This window comes from Dipteris shenzhenensis, chromosome 5 (genome assembly GCF_047967505.1).
Source record: "Dipteris shenzhenensis isolate YYH24624 ecotype China chromosome 5, Dip_SZ_1.0, whole genome shotgun sequence".
Classification (NCBI taxonomy): Eukaryota; Viridiplantae; Streptophyta; class Polypodiopsida; order Gleicheniales; family Dipteridaceae; genus Dipteris; species Dipteris shenzhenensis.
In genome coordinates, this window is record NC_141600.1 from 37,214,487 (window position 1) to 37,234,854 (window position 20,368).

At 44.7% G+C, this 20,368-nt stretch overlaps 1 protein-coding gene across 2 annotated transcripts in view; it reads right to left on the minus strand.

The window, feature by feature from the left end:
• Window positions 1-20,368, minus strand: part of LOC147901974 (uncharacterized) — a 152,170-nt gene that overhangs the window by 115,040 nt on the left and 16,762 nt on the right. For both annotated transcript variants that reach the window (XM_087375122.1, XM_087375121.1), the window contains exons 3-7: window positions 14,366-14,464; window positions 14,049-14,210; window positions 13,722-13,967; window positions 13,477-13,601; window positions 13,256-13,377 (exon numbers count right to left, since the gene is read on the minus strand). In XM_087375122.1, the coding sequence (XP_087231248.1) occupies window positions 13,256-13,377; window positions 13,477-13,601; window positions 13,722-13,967; window positions 14,049-14,210; window positions 14,366-14,464 (754 nt within the window). The remainder of the gene's footprint in view (window positions 1-13,255; window positions 13,378-13,476; window positions 13,602-13,721; window positions 13,968-14,048; window positions 14,211-14,365; window positions 14,465-20,368) is intronic.

Here is a 20,368-nt window from a genome sequence, read left to right on the forward strand (position 1 = left end):
CGTCTATCATACTTCACTTTCTGATACATAAGGCATTCAATAACAAACTGATGTATATCTTTGCGCATCCCTAGCCAAAAGAAATACCTCTCTAGTGCTTGAGTTGTTGGTGTAATTCCTCATAGGGAGGTGCATGGCATTCCTCCAAAATCTTTTTCCTCATCTCTTGAGTGATGCATAGGCAGTCATCTTTCATTAGATACCCATCTTTCAGGGAATAGTGACTGGAGGACTGCCTCTCTTGCATTTGCTATAAAATCTCACCAAAATCTGCATCATTAGCATATTGCTCCCTCATGTGTTCCAGGTCCTGATGATAAGCAATAGTCACATTGTTGACCTGGGGTCTTCGGGACAAAGCATCTGCCACTCTATTCCGATATCCTGGAGTATGGACAATCTGAAAATGATATATTGACAGCATATTTGCCCATTTCATATGCTTCTCTGAAAGCTTTGTCTGAGTCAGAAAATATCTCAGACTTTGATCTGTTTTAACTGTAAAATCTGCACCCAAAAGATAATGCTTCCATGTATGGATGGCATGAATTACAGCCAATAAGTCTTTCTCATAGATTCCCAGATATCTCTCTGCATCCTGGAGTCTCCTGCTCTCATAGGCCACTACATGACCATTCTGATGCAATGTAGCCCCAACACATTCCGCACAAGCATCACAATCCTCATCATTTGGCTGGTACAAATTTGGAACTATTAAGATCGGCTCTGTAGTCAGCCTTTCTTTGAGTGTGGTGAATGCTGTCTTTTGTGGAATTCCCCATCTGAAAGCTGCATTTTTCTTAGTAAGATTGTGGAGTGGAGTGGCTATATCCACAAAATGCCTAATAAATCTTATGTAGTAAGAACACAGGCCTAGGAAACTTCAAACTTCATGCACAGTTTTCAGCTACCCTTCTTGAATGGCACGGATCTTTGGCAGATCCATTCGTATCCCATCTTTGGATATTGCCCCAAGTAATGGATTTCTTCCAAGAAGAATTCACTTTTCTTGCTGTTTGCATAGAGCTGATGAATTCTCAGCTCTTGAAATACTATAGAAAGAGGTTCCTTGTGCTCTTCTTCGGACTTAGAAAATACAATTATGTCATCGAAGAAGGTACCAGTGAACTGTTTGTAGGGTTGGAAAAAGCGATCCATCATCCTATTGAAAGTAGCTAGGGATTTGTCAATCCAAAAGGCATCACCAGATATTCATACAACCCAAAAGTAGTGTGGAACGTTGTCTTATGCACATCCTGAGGCTGTATCCTCACTTGGTGATAGCCACTCTTAAAGTGTGTCTTGCTGAAAACTGAAGCTCCAATTAACTGATCCAGCACATCATCAATGCGCGGAATAGGAAATCTATTCTTGATGGTCATTTTATTCAGTGCATGGTAATCGACGCACATACGGAATGAGCCATCTTTCTTCTGTACTAGCAGTACAAGGGAACAAAAAGGAGAAGAACTGGGCTGAATCAGCCCCTTAGACAACAAGTCCTGCACGTGAGTCATAATCTCTTCTTACTGAGTTGCACTAACTCTGAATGGGGGCCTATTGGGTGGCTTGCTGCCAGGAATGAGTTCTATGCCATGATTCTCAGGTCTCTCAGGGGGTAGCTCCCCTGGCAAAGCGTCAAAAAAGCAATCTTTAAAATTTTCAAGAAATTAAAATTTATTCTGATCTGCCTCACTTTTTTCAGCATGCATTTCCATATCTCTCTCTTTTACAAAAACCATGTATGCTGAAACTGCAGACTTTATTTCTTTTCCAACAGAACTATTTGATACAATGGGAATAATTTCCGCTCTATTCCTAGCAACCACACGATGTACTTTGCTTCTATGTACAAACTCCAGCACTCTTTCAAAAAGAGTCAACTTCACTGCCTTGTGATGAAACCAAGGCATACCCAAGACTACATCATGATGTTTCAGTGGAGAAATGAAGAAGTCCACATAACTCTGTACATGAAGACGGAGCTTCCCTATCAAGGGAGTGACTGGCAGAGTGTTCCCACAGAACTTCTGATCGGCATCCAGAGCCTTGCCCAACTCCTCCATCTTTAATCCCAGCCTCAGGGCTAGATCCACTGATATAAAGTGGCCCCTGGATCAAATAAAATCAGCGCTTGCTGGTCTCTGACTTAGCCCCATGATAGCAGCAATTCTTGTTCTTCTGGGTTTGAAACATGACCCAGTATGTCAGGAATTCCTCCTGCCATTGGCTTTTGCGGTCCCTGTGGCTTCTCTGCCTCTTTTCCCTTCGAAGTTGAAGGCTTTTCTGGGCATTGGGCAGCCACATGCCCCTCTTTGCCGCACCTGAATCATTTACCCTCTTTCTTGAAAGTTTCAATCTGTTCAAGGGTAAACTGTGGGGCTTTTGCACTTGGTTTCCCCTTGGCTTTTGAGGCTGAAATCCCCTCTTCTGAGCCTTGGGAAAAACTCTTGTTTCAAACTTGGGGGTCGCTAGCTTTTTGTCCCCTGGTAACACTGCCTGTAGTGAAGGCACACCAGTAGGATCCTACATGTACATGAGACTAGCCACATTGGCTAAATGCATGAGATCTGATATTTCTTTAATATCTTTGGTGTTCACTTGGGTTTGTATCTTTGGAGTGAGTCCGGCCCTGTACTTCCTGAGTTGAGTCTTGTCAGAAATATTCTTGAAAGGCAAAACCTGCAAGTATGCGCCCCAAAATTTCTGGTTGTAAGACTCAACTGTATCTTGTGCTTCCATATGAATGCTGTCCCAACCAAGAAGGACATGATCCCGGAACTGTTTGGGAATAAACTGTTCATAGAAATCTTTCTTGAAGTCCTTCCATTTCCTGGGGGCTACATAGTTGGCTGTTTTAGCCATCCACCATGCACTGGCTGTACCAGTCAAGTGTAAACCAACCATACGAAGCTTTGAGGACTCACTGAAATTTTCCAGGCTGAAGGCAGCATCCTTATGAACTGCATAGCCTTTTCAGCTTGGCCGTACTGGCCATTGTAAGTGGCAAATCTTATTAACTTCCCAATGTCCTTGAATTCTTTAGTCTCTGCCTTCCTGCTAGACTTTTTCTTCTTCTTCTTCTTCTTCTTTGGCTCTGAAGAAGGAGATGATGTTGAGGATGAAGAGGTAGAGCTAGAAGATGAAGACGAACTAGATGAACTGTGATGATGCTTAGTCTTCTTCTTCTTGGGAAGAGGACCTACTCTTTTCTTTTTTTTTTTGCAAAAAGAGACTTCTATTAAGTATCAAAGAAAAACTGTTAGAGCAAGCTCCATACGGGATACATCATGCAATGCACGAAAAGCTCAAGAGCCAAAAATAAAGGATTGAGGCTGAAAGTGCCATCTCAATCCGGTAGAAACCTCCGAGAAAAAGGGAGAACCCCTCCAAACTCGAAGAAATATAGTCGTTCTAGAAGAGGTGAAGGGCCCTGCATGCTAGCCCATATGGCTATCAAAGTGTGAACCGTGTCAGTCCAATACCCGTGAACACCTGTAATGGGTGTATCTGGGTGCCATCTAAGGCCTCAGTACATCTGGCTCTCCAAATGTGCCAAGAGGAAATGCTAGCCAAAATCTCCCAAGAGGTGTTTGCTAGCCAAAATCTCCCAAGAGGTGTCCACTGAAACATGAGAAGCTCTGAAGGGAGTAAGTGGTACATCCTGCAGAGAGCAGGGATCTATCACCTACCGGCTGACCAAGAGTGCCCAAGAAGAAGGCTCACCCTCATAAAACACCTGGGGCCCGGTAAGAGATAACCATGCGACCGAGCCCCAAGTCATGAAGAAAGGGGAAGTGTGAAAGATGCTGAGTATCCGAGCAACCCCTTTCCAAACAGTCCTCGCTTGACTGCAGTCCCAAAGGCAATGTCGCACTGACTCCTCTGCAGAAAGACGTCGAGGACAAGTGGGATCAGCCCCAAATCGTGATCTCCACAGGTTCACTACAATCCCTCCATGAATAGAAAGCCAAAAGAGAAGAGTGATCTTTCTATTTGTGAGGGATTTTTAGAGCCTCCTCTAGAAATTTCTACGCAAATCTGCAGTGATGAAGAAGCTTTCCCAATGGGGGGCTCTGGAGGGAATCCAACCCCTACTGTTCAGCTGAAACCTCCTGGCATTACCAACCGTGAAACGAAAGAAGGGCATCCCCCCCTCTCAGTGCCCATGATCTATCCATTCCCACTCTCCTGGGTCCCACTGCAAGCACCTGATAGGTGCACCTCCATATAACCACAACCTCCATGATCCCAAGGCCAAGAGCAGAGGGTCGGGGTCTAAGTACCACTGCAAGCCCGCTCCATGGTCCACAAAACCAGCAATCCTGACAGGCTGAAAGGCAACCTCAAGAAGAATGCCATCCTTGGATGTAGAAAGTAAACCTCCATCCCCAAATCAAAGACCAATGCGTCTTCCCCGAGACCTCGGAGAGCGATCACCTGTAAAGGAACTGATGTCCTCAAAAAAGCCCCCATCCAAGTGGTGGAAGTAATAGGCAGCTCAACTGTCCATTCCACCGAGATGGCTGCATCTATCTGCTGAATCCTGCGTGCTACCCCTCTAAGGTGACTCACGGACTGCAATCTCTGATCCTCAGGTAGCCTGATAAAAGATTTCCAAGTGCCTACTGTGTAGGCGGGGCCTCTCTCCCATTTAGACCACTGCATGTAATGGGAAGTGCCCAAGTGGTTTGGCATGCTCGTCAAGAATACTATCATTCCAAATGATTGGCTGCCTATCAATCTCTTCGACGTTAGAAGGTGGAATCCTTCGAAGAGTGTTCCTGAAGCTCCCCCAAGCTTTCAGGATGGCAGTCATGAGAGGAGAGGCAGGAGATCTGAGAGGGGCTGATGTGAAAATCCAACGAGGGCTGTCCACCCAATCATCTCCCAGGGTTGGTGTGCAAGTCTGAATGCGTCCAAAAAAGAAATCCTTCCAAGGTTCCTGCCCAGGCATGAGTCCCCTCACCACCACCTTACAAAGCAATGCCCTGCACTGCAAGTCCGGGTCAATGACATTAAGGCCCCCTTCACATGTAGGGAGAATAATAGTCTCCCAGGCCACCCTTGCTGCAACATCTGCTATGCCATCAAGTCCACTCCATAAAAAATTCCTGACTGGTCTGATGAGCTGAGTGATGCAATCCCTAGACCGGCACCAGCAAGAACACACAAACCAGGAGGTGGCCAAGAGAACCTGGTTCACTACCACAACTCTAGATGCAAGGTCGAGGTTGGCAGAGCTCCAGATCCTTATACTTTCTAGTACTGGGGCAAACTGCTGTGCTGGAGAGATGTCCAATCCTACCTGGCATCCCAAATACCTGATAGGAACACCCCTCTGAATCCAGGAAAAACCAATGTCAACTCCCCAGCCTGGAGTGTCCTCATCACTGATCCAAAAGCCAAAGGATTTATGCCAGTTAATGTGTGCCCCTGTAGCTGAGCAAAAAATATCCAAGGCTATCCGGAAAGAATCAAGTGACTGCAAGGAGGCCTGAATAAAAATAGCAGTGTCATCAGCCAACTCACAGTCCAAAAGCTCCTGCTCCTGTCTCAAGGGCAGTCTCAGCCCAAAAAACTCAGCTTGAGATCTAAGGAAGATACTCATAGCTTTTGCCACAAAAAGAAAGAGGAAGGGGGCTAAAGGGTATCCTTGACGAACTGATCTGGAAATCTGAAACCTGTCACCCCTCACCCCTCCAATCAAAACCTGGCTGTGGGCTGATCTGTAAAGGGAGGCCACCTCTGATCCAAGTATCTGAAAATCCAAACCGTAGAAGAGTGCCCTCAAGAAAACCCCAATCTACTCAGTCATAGGCTTTCTCGAAGTCCAAGAGTAAAACTGCTAGCCTTTGCCCACTCTGCATAGCCTCTGCCCACTCTGCTAGCCTTTGCCCACTTTGCTAGCCTCTGCCCACTCTGCATAGCCCACTCTGTGGCTTCCCAAAAGGAAAAGATATTATAAAAAAAGCACATTTCATTCCGGTTCGCAAAACCATTAAGGCACATCATATGGCTAAGCTTTTCATGGCACAGATATTTAAGCACCATGGTATGCCTAAATCCATTGTCAGTGATCGAGATCCCAAAATTACCAGTCTATTCTGGAGAGCTTTATTTGATAATATGGCTGACTGCCTATTTAGTTATAGACAACGCAATGCAATGCACACGGGGACGAATCTGAATTTTTCTTCTTCTTTTCATCCCCAGACAGATGGTCAAAGTGAAGTAGCAAATTCTACAGCATTGGATATGCTAAAATGCTACGTGGGTGACCAAGGTTCAGACTGGGAAAAGTACCTACCATTAATAGAGTTTGCTTACGATAATACAGTACACAGCTCTACACGGAAAGTGCTCTTTGAGGTCATCTATGGGAAGGTGATTCTGCCACCTATCCTAAGGACCAAAGATAAAATTTTTACAATTGACCAGTTTGTGAGAGACCTCCAGACAGCTTTCAGCCAAGTCCAGACAGCAATTGAAAGGTCTCAAGAAAACATAAAAGAGCTGCAGATAAGCATAGGAGACAGTTAAATCTCAAGGAAGGGGATTGGGTACTTTTCAAGTTCGAGAAAGCTAGGCTCCGCAACTTTAAAGGCAAACAAAAAGTGTATGCAAAGTTATCTTCCAAGTACTATGGCCGTTTGAGGGTTACATAAAAGATTAATGAGGTTGCATATTGGTTGGCATTGCCAGAGCATTGATTCCAATGCATTCCATGTGAGTCTTCTAAAGAAATTCCAAGGGCCAGAGCCTATAGAGCCAATATTAGAGGATCCACCAGAAGTGGGTGAGCTGAAGGAGGTCCTCCAGCCAAAGCTGACTGTGTACCATATTGTACACAAAGGCCCTCAAGGCAAGGAGTTTTACAGGTATCTTGTAAAATTCAAGAATTATACGGCATTGGATGCTAAGTGTGGATGGATGAAGACATGTCGTCCGATCATCCACAGCTTTTGGATGTTTACAAGGAAGCTTTTCAGTTGAGGTCAACTGAATAAAAGCCGACGAGATGTCACCACAAATAAAAATATCCCGAGTCAAAGTACAGTTGACCATTTATCTTATCATAATTAAAGAGTTTTCATTTGTGTTAATTATGGTCAAAGATTTCTTTTAATGGTCAAAGAATTGACTACGGTCAAAGACACTTGACTCTGGTCAAGTAAGCCTGATTTCGATCGAGGAGACTTGGTTTATTACCAAGAAGGTTAACTGCGGTTAACTAGAGAACCACAGAGCTAACTATGGTCAAAGAGAGTTGACTTCGGTCAATGAGACTTGGCATGCGCCAAGAGGGTTAACTACAGTTAACCAAGTTGTGCCAGCTTCGGTTGGAGAGATGTGCCAGCTTCGGTTGCAAAGACTTGGCCATAATTAAGGCACCACGACCATTGGTCAAAGCTCCTTAATTACGACCAAGAGGGTTGACTTCGGTCGACCAAGAATTGTGTTCTATGTTTTGTTCACATGTTTGCTCAGTGGGGACGCCCACCTGTGACTAGGATTAGTCCACAATTTATTATTTGCTAACAATTAATGGGTGCCATGGTGGTGCACTTTAATTAATTGTTGCAGGTACTATGAGGGGCTAAAGACTCAAGAAATTTGGAGAGTAGCGAGCATTTCGGAGGCCACCCGCGTGACCAAGTGCTACGAAGATCCCAGAAATTGCCCTTAGAGGCATGTAATAGGACTTAGTCTAGATTTTAGACAAGTGGCATGTTGCCATTTTGGAATGAGCTTAAAGCTCTTGTAAAATGAATTCACGTTTGAATTTGTAAGACACAGCTCTACGCTGAACTATGTATTCCTTCTTCTCTCAAGTAATAAAAACCTTCGGGGGGGTCCAACTTGACTGTTGTCCTGGGCCCTCGTACTGTGTAGAGTGAGAGAGTGAAAGAGAGAGCTAGAGAGAGAGAGAGAGAGAGAGAGAGAGAGAGAGTAAAGACAGTTGCAGAGACAGCTCTAGCCATCAATTTCCACTTATCTGTCAGACTTTTACTGTTGGAAAAGTAGCAGAAACACAGTAAAATCAGAGAGTGAAAGAGAGAGCTAGAGAGAGAGAGAGAGAGAGAGAGAGAGAGTAAAGGAAGGTAGAAAAACAGCAGGGAGATTGCACCCCATCCCCTCTCACAAATACCAAACTCTGACACTCCTATGTACCCACGCTTTATGATATCCCTAAGCAGCCAGCATCAGATCTCTCACACACACCGCGCCTCACATCGTGCACACTTTTCACAGCTGATGGTGTCAAACATGCAGCCCTAAAGCTTTACAACTGCCGAGTGAAAAATCACGAGGAGCTATGCAATCAGTTCATATAGATACTTTGGCCCTGATCTTAGCAAAGCTTTTTAACGAAGTGGTTTGCACCCGTTTTTCCCACGCTTGGACCCTCAATGCCATCACCACCCTTCATAAGCCAGGGGATCCCATAAGTCTGCAAGACTACAGTACCATTATGATTGGACATGTCATGTCCAAGATCTATGGATCAATGCTCCAAGCTGGTTAGAAGGGGGCTTCAGGGACTTAGAGCCGTGGAACAGGATGGCTTTCGGAGAGACCATCACATGCTCACACTCAAAGGGGTCATTGAGGAGGCTAGGGCATAGAGACAAAGGGTTTATTGTTGCTTTGTGGATTTCTGCACACAGTGGGTGAGAGCTCGACTCATCAAATGTCTGTAGGCATTGAGATATGATCAAGAGATCATCTGGGCAGTCGTGGCACTTTATGAGAGTCTCGGGAGGTTTGGAAAGGTGTATTATGAGCACTGTTGGTATCAAACAAGGTTATCCACTATCACAAACATTGGTTAGCCTCTACATAGACAATCTTGAGACTTTCAATGGGACTCTTGGGGGGGCTAGCTACTCTCTAGCCAAATCCCTGCTCCAGGTTCTACTATATGTAGATGGCGTGGTCCTACTCTCCTCCTGAGCAGAGGGGCTTTAGTGACACTTGGACACACTCTAGACCTTCTGCGAGACACATGACTTGAAGGTCAACCTTGGTAAAACCAAATGTATCTGCAAGTCATAGTACACATTCCAATCTTAGACATGAGACTAAAAAAGTATGCAATAAGAATTTCGAATGAGATGGTTAAAGAAGTGCAAGTGCTATGTTGCGTGTGAAGCACGCATAAATTAAATGACGAGTATAGGATATATAACAATTTATTTCTAAGCATCAAAATTTTATCCTACACATACATGAAACTAAGTAATTATTCAAAAAATTACACTATGAGCTTCTCTTCAACCAAAGAACACACCTGATTGAGAAGCTTAGATTGGGTTTAAGGGGCCTCTAATGTTATGCTTAGATTATGCACACCCATTCAAGGGCACACTGTACAATTTTTTCTTGGTTTGTTGAAAACTAAAACCAATGAAAAGAATGGAAGCCAAACTAGTGGGAAAACTTCATGGTGGTATTAAAACATTGATAGTTGGTTCTTTTCTCTGGACCAATCTTCCCGATGCGACCAACACTCCGACCCAATAGAGCAGGAGATTCGCCGCACTTGCTAGACTCGAGTGGCAATGCTTTCACTCTCATTTCCAAGATCCCCAGACCAAGACTCTTTTGTTTAACTCTTTTGGTAACCAGCGGTTATGTATGGCAGCCCTTGTTGGGGGCTAGGCCTTTCAGATACAGACTGGGCTTGAGTCGAGAGGCTTCACGTTCTCATGCCCTCACGGAGGACCCACAGTAAGCCTTCAATCCCGCATCACATGGGCATCCCCACTACAACCCAATGCAACATTCTAGGTCATCACACTCTACCGCATCAAGGAGTATTGGATCTTGCACTTTGGGGTGATTCAGGCTACCATGGTTGGCCCTTTCCTCATCCATGGCTTTGGTAGCTAAGGGTGATAAGAGATGCTAGTATGCACGTACATGCAGGTGGTTTGAGAGACCGGGGCTCCACATAGATGGATTACACCCTTTCAGAATAGCATTGAGGCCCCCTCCATCTCGCTCACGTATCACGAGGTGAACAAGGTTATCCGAGAGGATCTCTTACAGCTACACACTTTCAGGACCTGGTTGACACCCCGCGATCTCCCTATGAAGATTAACTTCTACAAAGAGTGTTGCTTGTGGATTTCAATAGAGGCTTCATTGATCCACCCGGATACGCACAGATCCATCTCCCTCACTCTTTGAGGATATTAGATCGGACAGTTCCAAGTTTCTTCACGCTGACTTCATATTGAGAGTGGACGGGCGGATGGCATACCCAGAGAGGGTAGCATCTACACTTTATGTGATGATCAAGAGATGGAGTCGGAGGAGCATTTTGCTTTCAAATACCCAGTATACTATGAGATCAAGTCATTGTCGCTATCTTTTCAGGGATGGCTTCGGACCACCCAGATCAGAGATGCCTAGTGGCCTTTATCCACGAGGCCATCCCACATAGGGAGTGTTTACCCGTGACACATAGGCAAAATCAGGACGTACATCCAAACTCCTCTCAGAGCATGATCACTAAGTTCATCCAACTAGACAGCACTGGCCATCAACTCTCAAGGAGAAGGCGTACTGGAGGGCCAAAGCAACACCCGCCCAATGAGTTGAGGCACAAATCAAACTCGGGGACCTTGCCTCTGGCACTTGTTAGTCACAGGGCCATAGCCAAGAGACCACAGTGGACCATACTCACGAACATCCGTTAGCGCCCCATCATTGGCTTTATGCCACCACAGCCTCTTGCATCACTACCCCCCCCCCCCTTAGGCTTGACTTCCGGGTGACCATCACATGTCACCATTGCTCCACAAGTCTAGGGATTTCTCTATATGTATCGTTAATTGTTATTTTTATGGCTGTTCTTGTATTCGTCATGGGTTTCGATGCCCCCTTACAGGCTCCACCCCTATCAGGTTCCTTCAGCCTCATAGACACTTCGGTCTTTCGCAGACTTTTTATAAACTCTCTTATTTTCTTTATTTCTCTCTCACCCGCCGCCTAGCTGCCCTCACCCGCTGCCTAGCTCCTCCCACCCACCGCCTTTCAGCCGAGTAGCTCCTCTCCCACCCACCACCTTTCAACTGCCAACATACCAACAGACCCTCCTGCCCCTCTCCACCTCCCAGCCACTAGCAGATAGCAGACCAACAGCAAGGTCCGTCACACCGTCAGTAGACCACCAATAATAGAGTCTGTCACACACCGGTAGCTCTACTCAGCAGTTCAACTAGGAATTCCCAGCTCCATGCCACTTCGTCATGTCGCCATAAGTCTCTGCTCACAGCTCATCTTGCAGAGTTATACTTCGTCTAGTTCATCCAGCAGGTTTAGCATCTTAACCCCACTCCAGGTTGGGTTGAACCCCCAAGCACAACAAGGGTTAAGTACAACAAAGGGGCTTTCCAGTGTATACACGCGTATATAGAGACTCCCAAGGTAAAGACGTATGTCCCCTTGACCTCGGCTTGCAGGCTTTCCTACTGTATTGTTGCAGGTTTTGCCTTCAAGTCCATATGCAAAAACATATCAAAGAATAAAGCCTATTTTGCATCCAAAAGAGTGTGCTTATTACCTAGAGCTCAAAGTTTGGGAGCTCAAGCTTTGTGCTCTTGAAAGGAAAGTTCTTGATATGGAGAGCAATGGGCAGCAGGAAGTCCTCCATGAGGTACTACACCAATGTAATGCATCTCCACCAACACCATAGTTGGTTACTAAATGCAAGAAATGGTCACCACTCAGGTGAAATCAATGAAACAAGAGATGATTGCTAATGTAAATAGTATATTGAGCAAAGCTGGTCTTTACATGGAAGCGAAAGAGCAAGATGCCTGAGAAACTAACAAGCTGATCTTACACACGAGGGGGTTACCAGATGCTGTCTTAGCACAAGGGAATATACACAAGATAAAATCAACTGCCTCAAGGAGAAGATACCACAAGTGGAATGGGACCCAAATGCTATTTGCAATATCCAGCAAAAGGAAAGTTAGATACAAATCTCTCTAGAGCAAGGATCAAGATTCTCCAACAAACACACAAGCTGAAGGGCACGAATATATGGATATCTCAGGAGGTCACTCCAACTCAGGTCAAGCAAAGAACCCCTCAACTTGCTAAAGTGAAAGAAGCTAGGAAAGTAGGAAAATGGGTGGCCTAACGTGAAGGACAAGCATTGATTAGAGAATTCAAATCTAATCCCAAAGACTCTAGTCTTAAACTGATGTAATGAAGGTCACACTACGATAGTACTAGAATATAGGTACGCTGTATAATAATTTTGGAGCTGCTTTATGCATTATCTAGGAGATGCCTTGTGCACTTCCCCTCTCCATGTTCAGGGGTTACCGTGGTCCTTGTTAGATGCAGAGCCATTGCCAAGAGGCCACGACGGACCACATCCACAGATAGCCGCCAGCACTCTATCTTTGGCTTCATGTCAGTACAGCCCTGCCCACCACCAGGCCCACCATGATATCCCACACCTTTTTGGGACCTCCATTCATGTATCTTGTGTATTTAACCAGACTTGATATTATTTTTTATCTCTCTCCTCAGAGATGTAATAGTTTCCGTTCTATGTGTACCTTGTCTCATAGGCCAATGAGGCCGTCTGCATATGTTAATATATCTTTCTTTCTCCCCCACCTCGTCCTCTCTCTCTCTCTCCTACCCCATCTCCTTCCTTCTCCCCCTTCTTCTCTCTCCATTCTACCCCCTTCCTCTAATGTGCCCCTACCCCCTTTCAACAAGTTCCAGCACTAGTGGGCAGCATCCCACTGTTCACAGTGTGCAGTTTGTGAGTGCATCATTTTGTCATATATTTCGGGTTTTTTCACAAGTAGTAAGAACACCCCTTATTTTTGTTTATTTTCCCTGGCCTTTTGAGGTTAGGCTATGAGTTTACAGGCACGTCACAAAAAAAAACTTGAGTCTTCAAAATGAACCAGATTCTGATTAAGTTTCTCAAAGACCAGCTAATTATTGGATGCATCTCTTGATACAAACACCTTGTAAAAAACTGAGCAAATCTTGGATTTCCACGTATTCATAACATTTTCCATAAGGTAACCAATCAAAAAAAAAACCAATATTTTTAATAAAGTATCCAGAATCCATGCTCGTCGAAAGGTTTAACTGAGAACTCATCTTCAGGCGCAGTCGAAGACAATCACAAAAGGGCAAACTTATGAATTATGCCCCTGCAAAGTTGCTACTTCTTGACAATTTTCAAGAAAAGAAGAGAGCTGGTTACCTTCAACTGCTGCTAAAAAGTTTCCTAGTTCTTTCCTTGCTGTGCCTCTTCGTGAATATGCCTTAACATATCGGTCATCTAAAGCAATAGCTTCTGTACAATCTACTTCAGCTTCGTTAAACCTGGCCCCAATACAAATTTCATAAAACCTGTGTTAAAGATAGACACACCATTATTTACCTTAGACTTAGGTTGAGACTTCCAGAAGATTATTGGCAGACCTCCTTATCTTCATAAATGCCATAGCTCTATTTGCAAATGCCACAGCAGACGGTTGCAAGGCTATGCTTCGAGAATAACAATCAATAGCTTGAACAAACCTTTTCTCTTTGAAATACTTATTACCCTGCCGAAAAAAAGGATGTTGTCAAAAGAAATTCTCAAAAAACAAGGCCAACATGAAGGAGCTCATTTGTCTTGCTGATGCTTGATATGGGAATAATACAGCCAGTGTAACATATCTCACCAATTCTTTCTCTGAAGTTGCATCTGGAAAGGACTCTGATGATTTAAAAGCACCGGAGAGCTTATGTATGGTGCCCAAACCTGCCAATCCTTGATCTGCCTGAGGGATGGACTTAGGGACAGAAGCCTGTCTTGTACCTCCTATCTGATTCTGCATGTTTGCACTGAGTTGAGTCTTCTTCCCAGTCACCTTTCCAGATCTTAACTTAGTTACATCGTCTGCATCTGCTTCTCTGAGTGCAGTTTCCTACCAAACACCAAATATTTATTGCAAAACATATCAAGCATCCTTTACTAGAAACAAACACAACATTAAGTGAAAATCTACCACATCAAATTTGTCCCATTTATTATGGTAATCATAGGTGTGTCCTGTGGCTGTTGTAGATGTGCTTTGTACATTCATCCTTTCACTCAAGACTGCTGTTTTTGTTGGCACTTTGGTTGTTGAAGACATTCTCTCAGCATGCCCTCGAATGGGTGGGATTTTCTGCACTTCAAAGCAATGTATGATGAGCAAGTGAAATCCTGGCTTGAGAGACTTAGCAGGCATAATTGCTCGATAGTCGTCGTTGAAATATTTTGCCTTAAGAGACCAAAGGTGTGATCCAAAGAAAACTATACAATCAAAACATAGGATAGTACCGAGACTTCTTCATGTTCAGATTCGATCTTGAGTTTCTTATCTTTTTCCTTTACTCGTTGTTCCCACTGTTTCAAATCTTTCAAAAACTCTTGCATCTCCTGCACAAACAGTAAAAACGGGTATTTTGAAAACTGTGTCAAAAGAATACTCAAATATTTTCAGTTGGCTGAATAGACGACCACGCCCTAACTCCTGTACAACTGCAGTTTTCAATCTTAGGTTAGTTACCCCACATGATTACAAACAATCACTGCATCACATATAGCAAGGATTCTTTATTAAGGCATGCCTAAACACTTCATCAAGGTTCTCACACACATTCGCTCATATCTGCATACTCATACACATCTATATTACCTCCTCAAAATAAGTGGACTGTCAGAATCAGGAGATGAAGTTCACTCATGCTGAATGCTAGTAGCTCTAGCATGTCCATGAAGTTGTCTATTTGTACTCACATTCCAATTTCACTCAAGGCATCCTTGTAGAATACACTTTTTAATCCGCAGATAGTTTGATGTGAAAATCCCCATAACAACACAGATAGGCTTGCTTGGATGGCCCATCAAATAGGACATTCTTCAGCAAGGCATCTTCCTCAATTGATTCTCCCAAACTAGATTTCTGCAATAATCCACCTTTTACCAAGATTCTTTAAGTTCCTCCTTTGAGGGCTCTATCAATCACCCTCATCTCTCGACCTATCTTTCACACTCCCTCAAATTAATTAGCATGGAGAGGTGTATGGCATGTTCTTTGTGTAAGACTAGCTGAAGGAGGGAGAGAAAATCAGGCGAGTAAGAAGAGGAAGGGGGGAAGGAAAGAGAGAAGAAGCCGGTTTACTTGGAGAGACAGCACGATTGTTGAGAGAGAGCACTTGATTATTATCTGGAAATTGCAGTCAATGTGGTAATTTATTCCAAGATGCTGTGGCAAATGGACCCTAGGCCTTGTAAGGTACTAGACATGGGCATCAATACACATATAATTGTGGTGTTATTCTATATATATGACACGTGGATGTACCATGCCACATGGCAAACATACACAGCCACAAGCTAAGCTATCCTATATCTGTAACCCTGAATCCCAAACAACAAAAAGGAGCATTCTACAACTATCCACAGAATGAGCTCTACCTATTTATGACAACAATAGAAGCTGCTAATGTATTATGTTACAGAGAGAACGGTTGTCCTCAAAATGAGAACCTAAGATGATAAAACAAAGAAGGGTTGCAGCCATAGGCATCAGTAAGCTTCCCTGAGTAGATGAACAGCAGCTGTGATCTAAATAGGATGTGATTCTGCAATAATCCCCAATGACAGCTTTCCATAAATTCCACAGTAACCCCACTCCTCAAAATGCATTCTCTGAAACCCAGAATCTTCTTAGATGTATACTGAAGTTGACCTGCATCATCCATGGATAACGCTCTTCATTGAATATGTGCTAGGCCCCTTTGTGTCTATTGGGCAGTGAGACATGGACAACATTAACTATTCTGGATGTAGGTGCCAGTTTCAGATCATAGGCTACAGGTCACGCCCATCTTATCACCCTTTAAGGTGCCAGCTTCAGATCATAGGTATATGTCGAGCCCACCTTATTCCCCTTTAAGGCGAATGATACCTATGGACTAGTTTAGGATTAGTGCTTCCTTTCAGTGCTTCATATGTGTACGCTTGGGCAACATATTCGATACAAGCATGGCCAGCTCAGAATTATATACCATACAACCAACCACTGCTAATGGATCCCTGATTACCTTCACAATTATCAAGTGCTCCTGAACAAATCTAGAATAGAAGAATCCTTGCAACATTTTTTGTTTCATACGTCTCTCAAAGGATTGTCCAAGCTTCAACGGCAATATCCTCCCATTCTTCCTCTGCACCCAGATCTGCAGGCTGAATGACTTTACCTAAGGTATCCAAAGCTTGGACTTCAGTTCCATACCTGTAATGACCTTCCAAATCTTCCTAGCCATCAAATGGCTCCATATTTTCACCTTCCAAATAGGATAAATAGGTCCATCCAGTCAATGTCACTCGATGGGAAGAACTCTGTGATCCTGCTCTGAGAGGTGTCTGAAGATGTGCCCAAGCCACATCGCCTGAGTAAGTACTCTCTGTGTCGGACCCCCTCGTGAATGAAGGCGCGAGGCATCTCTGATTTGGGTAGGCGAGGAATCTAGAAAGGAGCCTGGAGCCGTCTCTAAAGAGACAGTGGTAGCAACCTCAGATCTCGTAGTACACTGGGCACCTGAAAATAAAATGCTCCTCCGACTCAACCTCCTGACAGTCGCACAACATACATATGCGTCGCTCCCTGGGGATCCCCTCTGCTCTGCCGCTCTCTATGCGGAGGCGGTGTGATGATACCCGAAACTCTCCGGTGGAGATCCGTAGTGAGTGAGGCATATGAAGCTCAATGTACCCCGGCGGTGTGATGAATCCCTCCTCCAAAATACGAAGACAGTAATCTCTGTAGAAACTCAGCTTCACTGGAAGCTCCCTTAGCTCCAACCAGATCCTAAAGGTGTGTAACTGGAGAAGATCCTCTCAAATGACCTGGTTGGTGTGTGGCTCGATCGGGATGGTGGATGGGAGTACCGGAGGGACATTTAAATTGTACTGAAAGGGAGGTATGTGAAACCCTAGTCTCACAAACCATCTATGAGTCGTCTCCCTCTGCTGCCAGTCTCATGGAGGAATCAAGAGCCAACCATGGTAACCTCTGTCTCCCTGATGTGCAGTCCCCATATGATCTAACCCGATGTAAATATGTGATGGTCTGAAAGGCTACATCAGAGGCTGGAGTTGAGAAGCACCAAACTCGGCCTGAATGATGTGATGTGGTACAGATGGTTTCCCCGGATCATCCATGAGAGCATGAGGATCTGCAGGCGCTCCACCCGTGTCCACTCTATCTCTGACACGTCAGGTCCCCAACAAGGGCTGCCATACATACCGGCTGGTCGGACTGCCTAGATGATCTCCTGATCAAATCCCAATGTCTGTAGGCGTGTGATGACACGAACTCAAGGTACTGTGTCAAAGGCTTTGCGAAAATCCACAAAGCAGCAATATACCCTCTCCTTTCGTGATCTGTCCTCCTCAATGACACTCCTAAGTGTGAGTATGTGATCCATAGTCCCATGGTCTCGCCTGAAACCAACTTGACCCTCTGCTCTGAGCCCTCTCATGTCTACGAACAAGCTGGCCGACGCATCCAATACAGCTGCATAGATCTTGGACATCACATGTCCAATCATGATAGTCCTGTAGTTACTCAGGTCCATGGGATCCCCTGCCTTATAGATGGGAGTGATGGTGTTGAGTGTCTAAGTGCGGGGGAAGCCAAGGCAAACAGCGTCATTGAATAGCTAGGATCAGGGCTAACGTGTCGATCCCATATGCAATAAACTCAGTGCATAGCCCCTCGTGATCCTTAGCTCGGCCATTGTGTAGTTTCAATGCCGTTTCCTTGACTCCCCCTCTGGTGAACAACGTGCAAGTGGTGGGGCGAGGGGTGTGTATGAGATCTGGAGTGGGCTGGTGTGGGACATCATAAAGAAGATGTGCATACGTGTGTCAGACTCTCGTGTCGGTGAGGGGTGATGGAGACCTACGCTCAAGGAATCTCCACCAAAAATCCTTGGAGTTGTTGCTATACAAGATGTTCAGCAGCTCCTCCTCATTTTGACGAAGAAATGCATGCTTCTTGCGACGTACAAGACGTCGGTACTTGCGTACTGTTTCTGGTGTGTTTGGGAGGTGACATCTGGTTTCAAGTCGGAGTTGTTCGCGATAAGCCTTGCACTCCGCATCGTACCAGTTGTTGCAAGGTACAGAACCAAGGGGTGGTGGTCTAGTGGACCGTATGGTGTGGGGAAAGATTTGGAGGGCAGCCTCATGGAGTGTGCAACTAATCAGGGCAGCACAGTCCTCTATGAGTGGTATGTGATCAATTTAGGTTAGGAGTCTGTTTAGGCGTCCAGAGTAGGCAGGTGAGAGGCTGTGATCAAAGTGTATGTCGTGGTAGGTGTCGTGCTTCCTATGTGGTGTGTGTGGTGTGGCTAAGCGTGGGGTGACGATAGTGAAGAATAGGTATGTGTGATCAGCTCCTGGAGGGAGTGGTGCTACGGTGAAGTTGGTGATACATGAAGTGAAGGTAGGGGATCCCATAATGTAATCTACTACACTAGTGCCCCCCCCCTTGTGGGAAGCAAGTAAAACCACCTGAGGAGGGCCATAGGTCAAGCCCGTTGTAGATGATGAGATCATGCATCCTGCCCAGATTGAGGAATGCGTGTCCATATGGAGTAACAGGCCCGTGTCAGTTCAATGGGATCCTGGTCATACCTGCTCCGTCTAGGTCCATGTCTGGTAGCATGATAGAGTCGTCTCGGAAGTCCAGGAGTGGTGCCTGGCGCATGCTCGTCCTGGAGTTGAAGTCCCCAACAAGGAGAACTTCCCTGCGGGCTGAAATGTCTAGGATATTCTGATGTAAGGGTGCATATCGCGATGTCTCACCCTCCTCTCATGCAACTCTGGTGAAGTGGGATGTGTCTGGCAGGAAGTAGCATATTGCTATGAAAAGGTCACGAGTGGCTGTGCGTCGGATCCGAATCCACATGAACTCGGAGAGGACTTGGTTACTCTCAACTTAACTTTCTTCATCTTCTTTAAATCCCACTTTTCCCTTAGTGGATTGACATAACTTTCAGCTCTATCTTGAGCTTTCATAATACTTTCCTAGGCATGCTTCAACTCTAATGCGTTGGAAAATGTATTTAGCCACTTGTACCCTTTCTCCCTCAAGCCCCGAGGATGGTGGAGTGCTAGCCTGAAATCCATACATAGGCTATAGCTTATAGTTGAATGCTTCGCACTATTATAGTGCAAACTCCGAAATTCGAAGATACACCTACCAAATGCCGTTTACTAAAATGAGCACACAACGTATCTTCTGAAGTTTGATTGGTACGTTTCGTCTAACCATCCGTTGTGGATGTACAGACATGCTCATATTCAACTTAGTTTCCAACTTATGAAAGACAACCCCCTACAATGGTTGTCGAACTTATTGTGCCTGTCACTACCATTACAAATAGGTCAACCATATAACCTGAAAACTCCTTCGACAAACATCTTGCCAACCTCGAGGGTTTTCACGTTCTTTAAAGATGTGATGAAATGAGCCATTGTTTAATCTATCAACTATTACCCATTCAGAGTCATGACTTCTATGTGTCCTTGGTAAATCAACAATGCACCCAAAGACATTCTCCCTTATTAACTTGACTTAACAATGTAGTCTTGGACATCCTATTCAAACCAGTCCAAAAGATCTATATTAATGCACCTTTCACCAATTTCAAGTTTAGAATTGCACTTCTTGCCCTCCACAAGGGCAAGTACCCAGAGACTTAAATGGGTTGACACTCTCCTTTTTCATTGCTTTTTTGGTACATGATTGGGGACCATGTTACATCATCCCTATAGGGCGTTTGGGACTCTGATTGACTTACAAATGATCTTATTTCAAAGGGGGGTTGCAAAAATTTGCTTTCCCAATCAAGACCAATCACTCTTTTAGGCACATTTTATGAGATTTTAGCCCAAGCTATCAATTTGCATTTGCAGCCCATTCTTCTAGATTCACGATACACAAATGGGATTTGTGCATGTGCGAAGCATTTTTGGTAGCATTTTCTCTTTTTGGGAGGCTCGGATTCGGCTATGCACAGGAGCGAGAGGCTAGCCATTCTCTTTGGATCTCAACAAAGCTTATGAAAGAGTAGATTGGGGTTTTTTTGGAGGGTACCCGTCTACTCTTTCACTTTTCACATGCTTGAATCAAAAGGGTTTCTCCTTTGTACAGATCAGCCCACAGCCAAGTGCTTACCAAAGGGAATGGGGAGAAAGAAATAAATAAATAAATAAAGTTTATTAAAGTCTTCGGAGACCAATGGGTCTATAAGACTGTGAAAAACC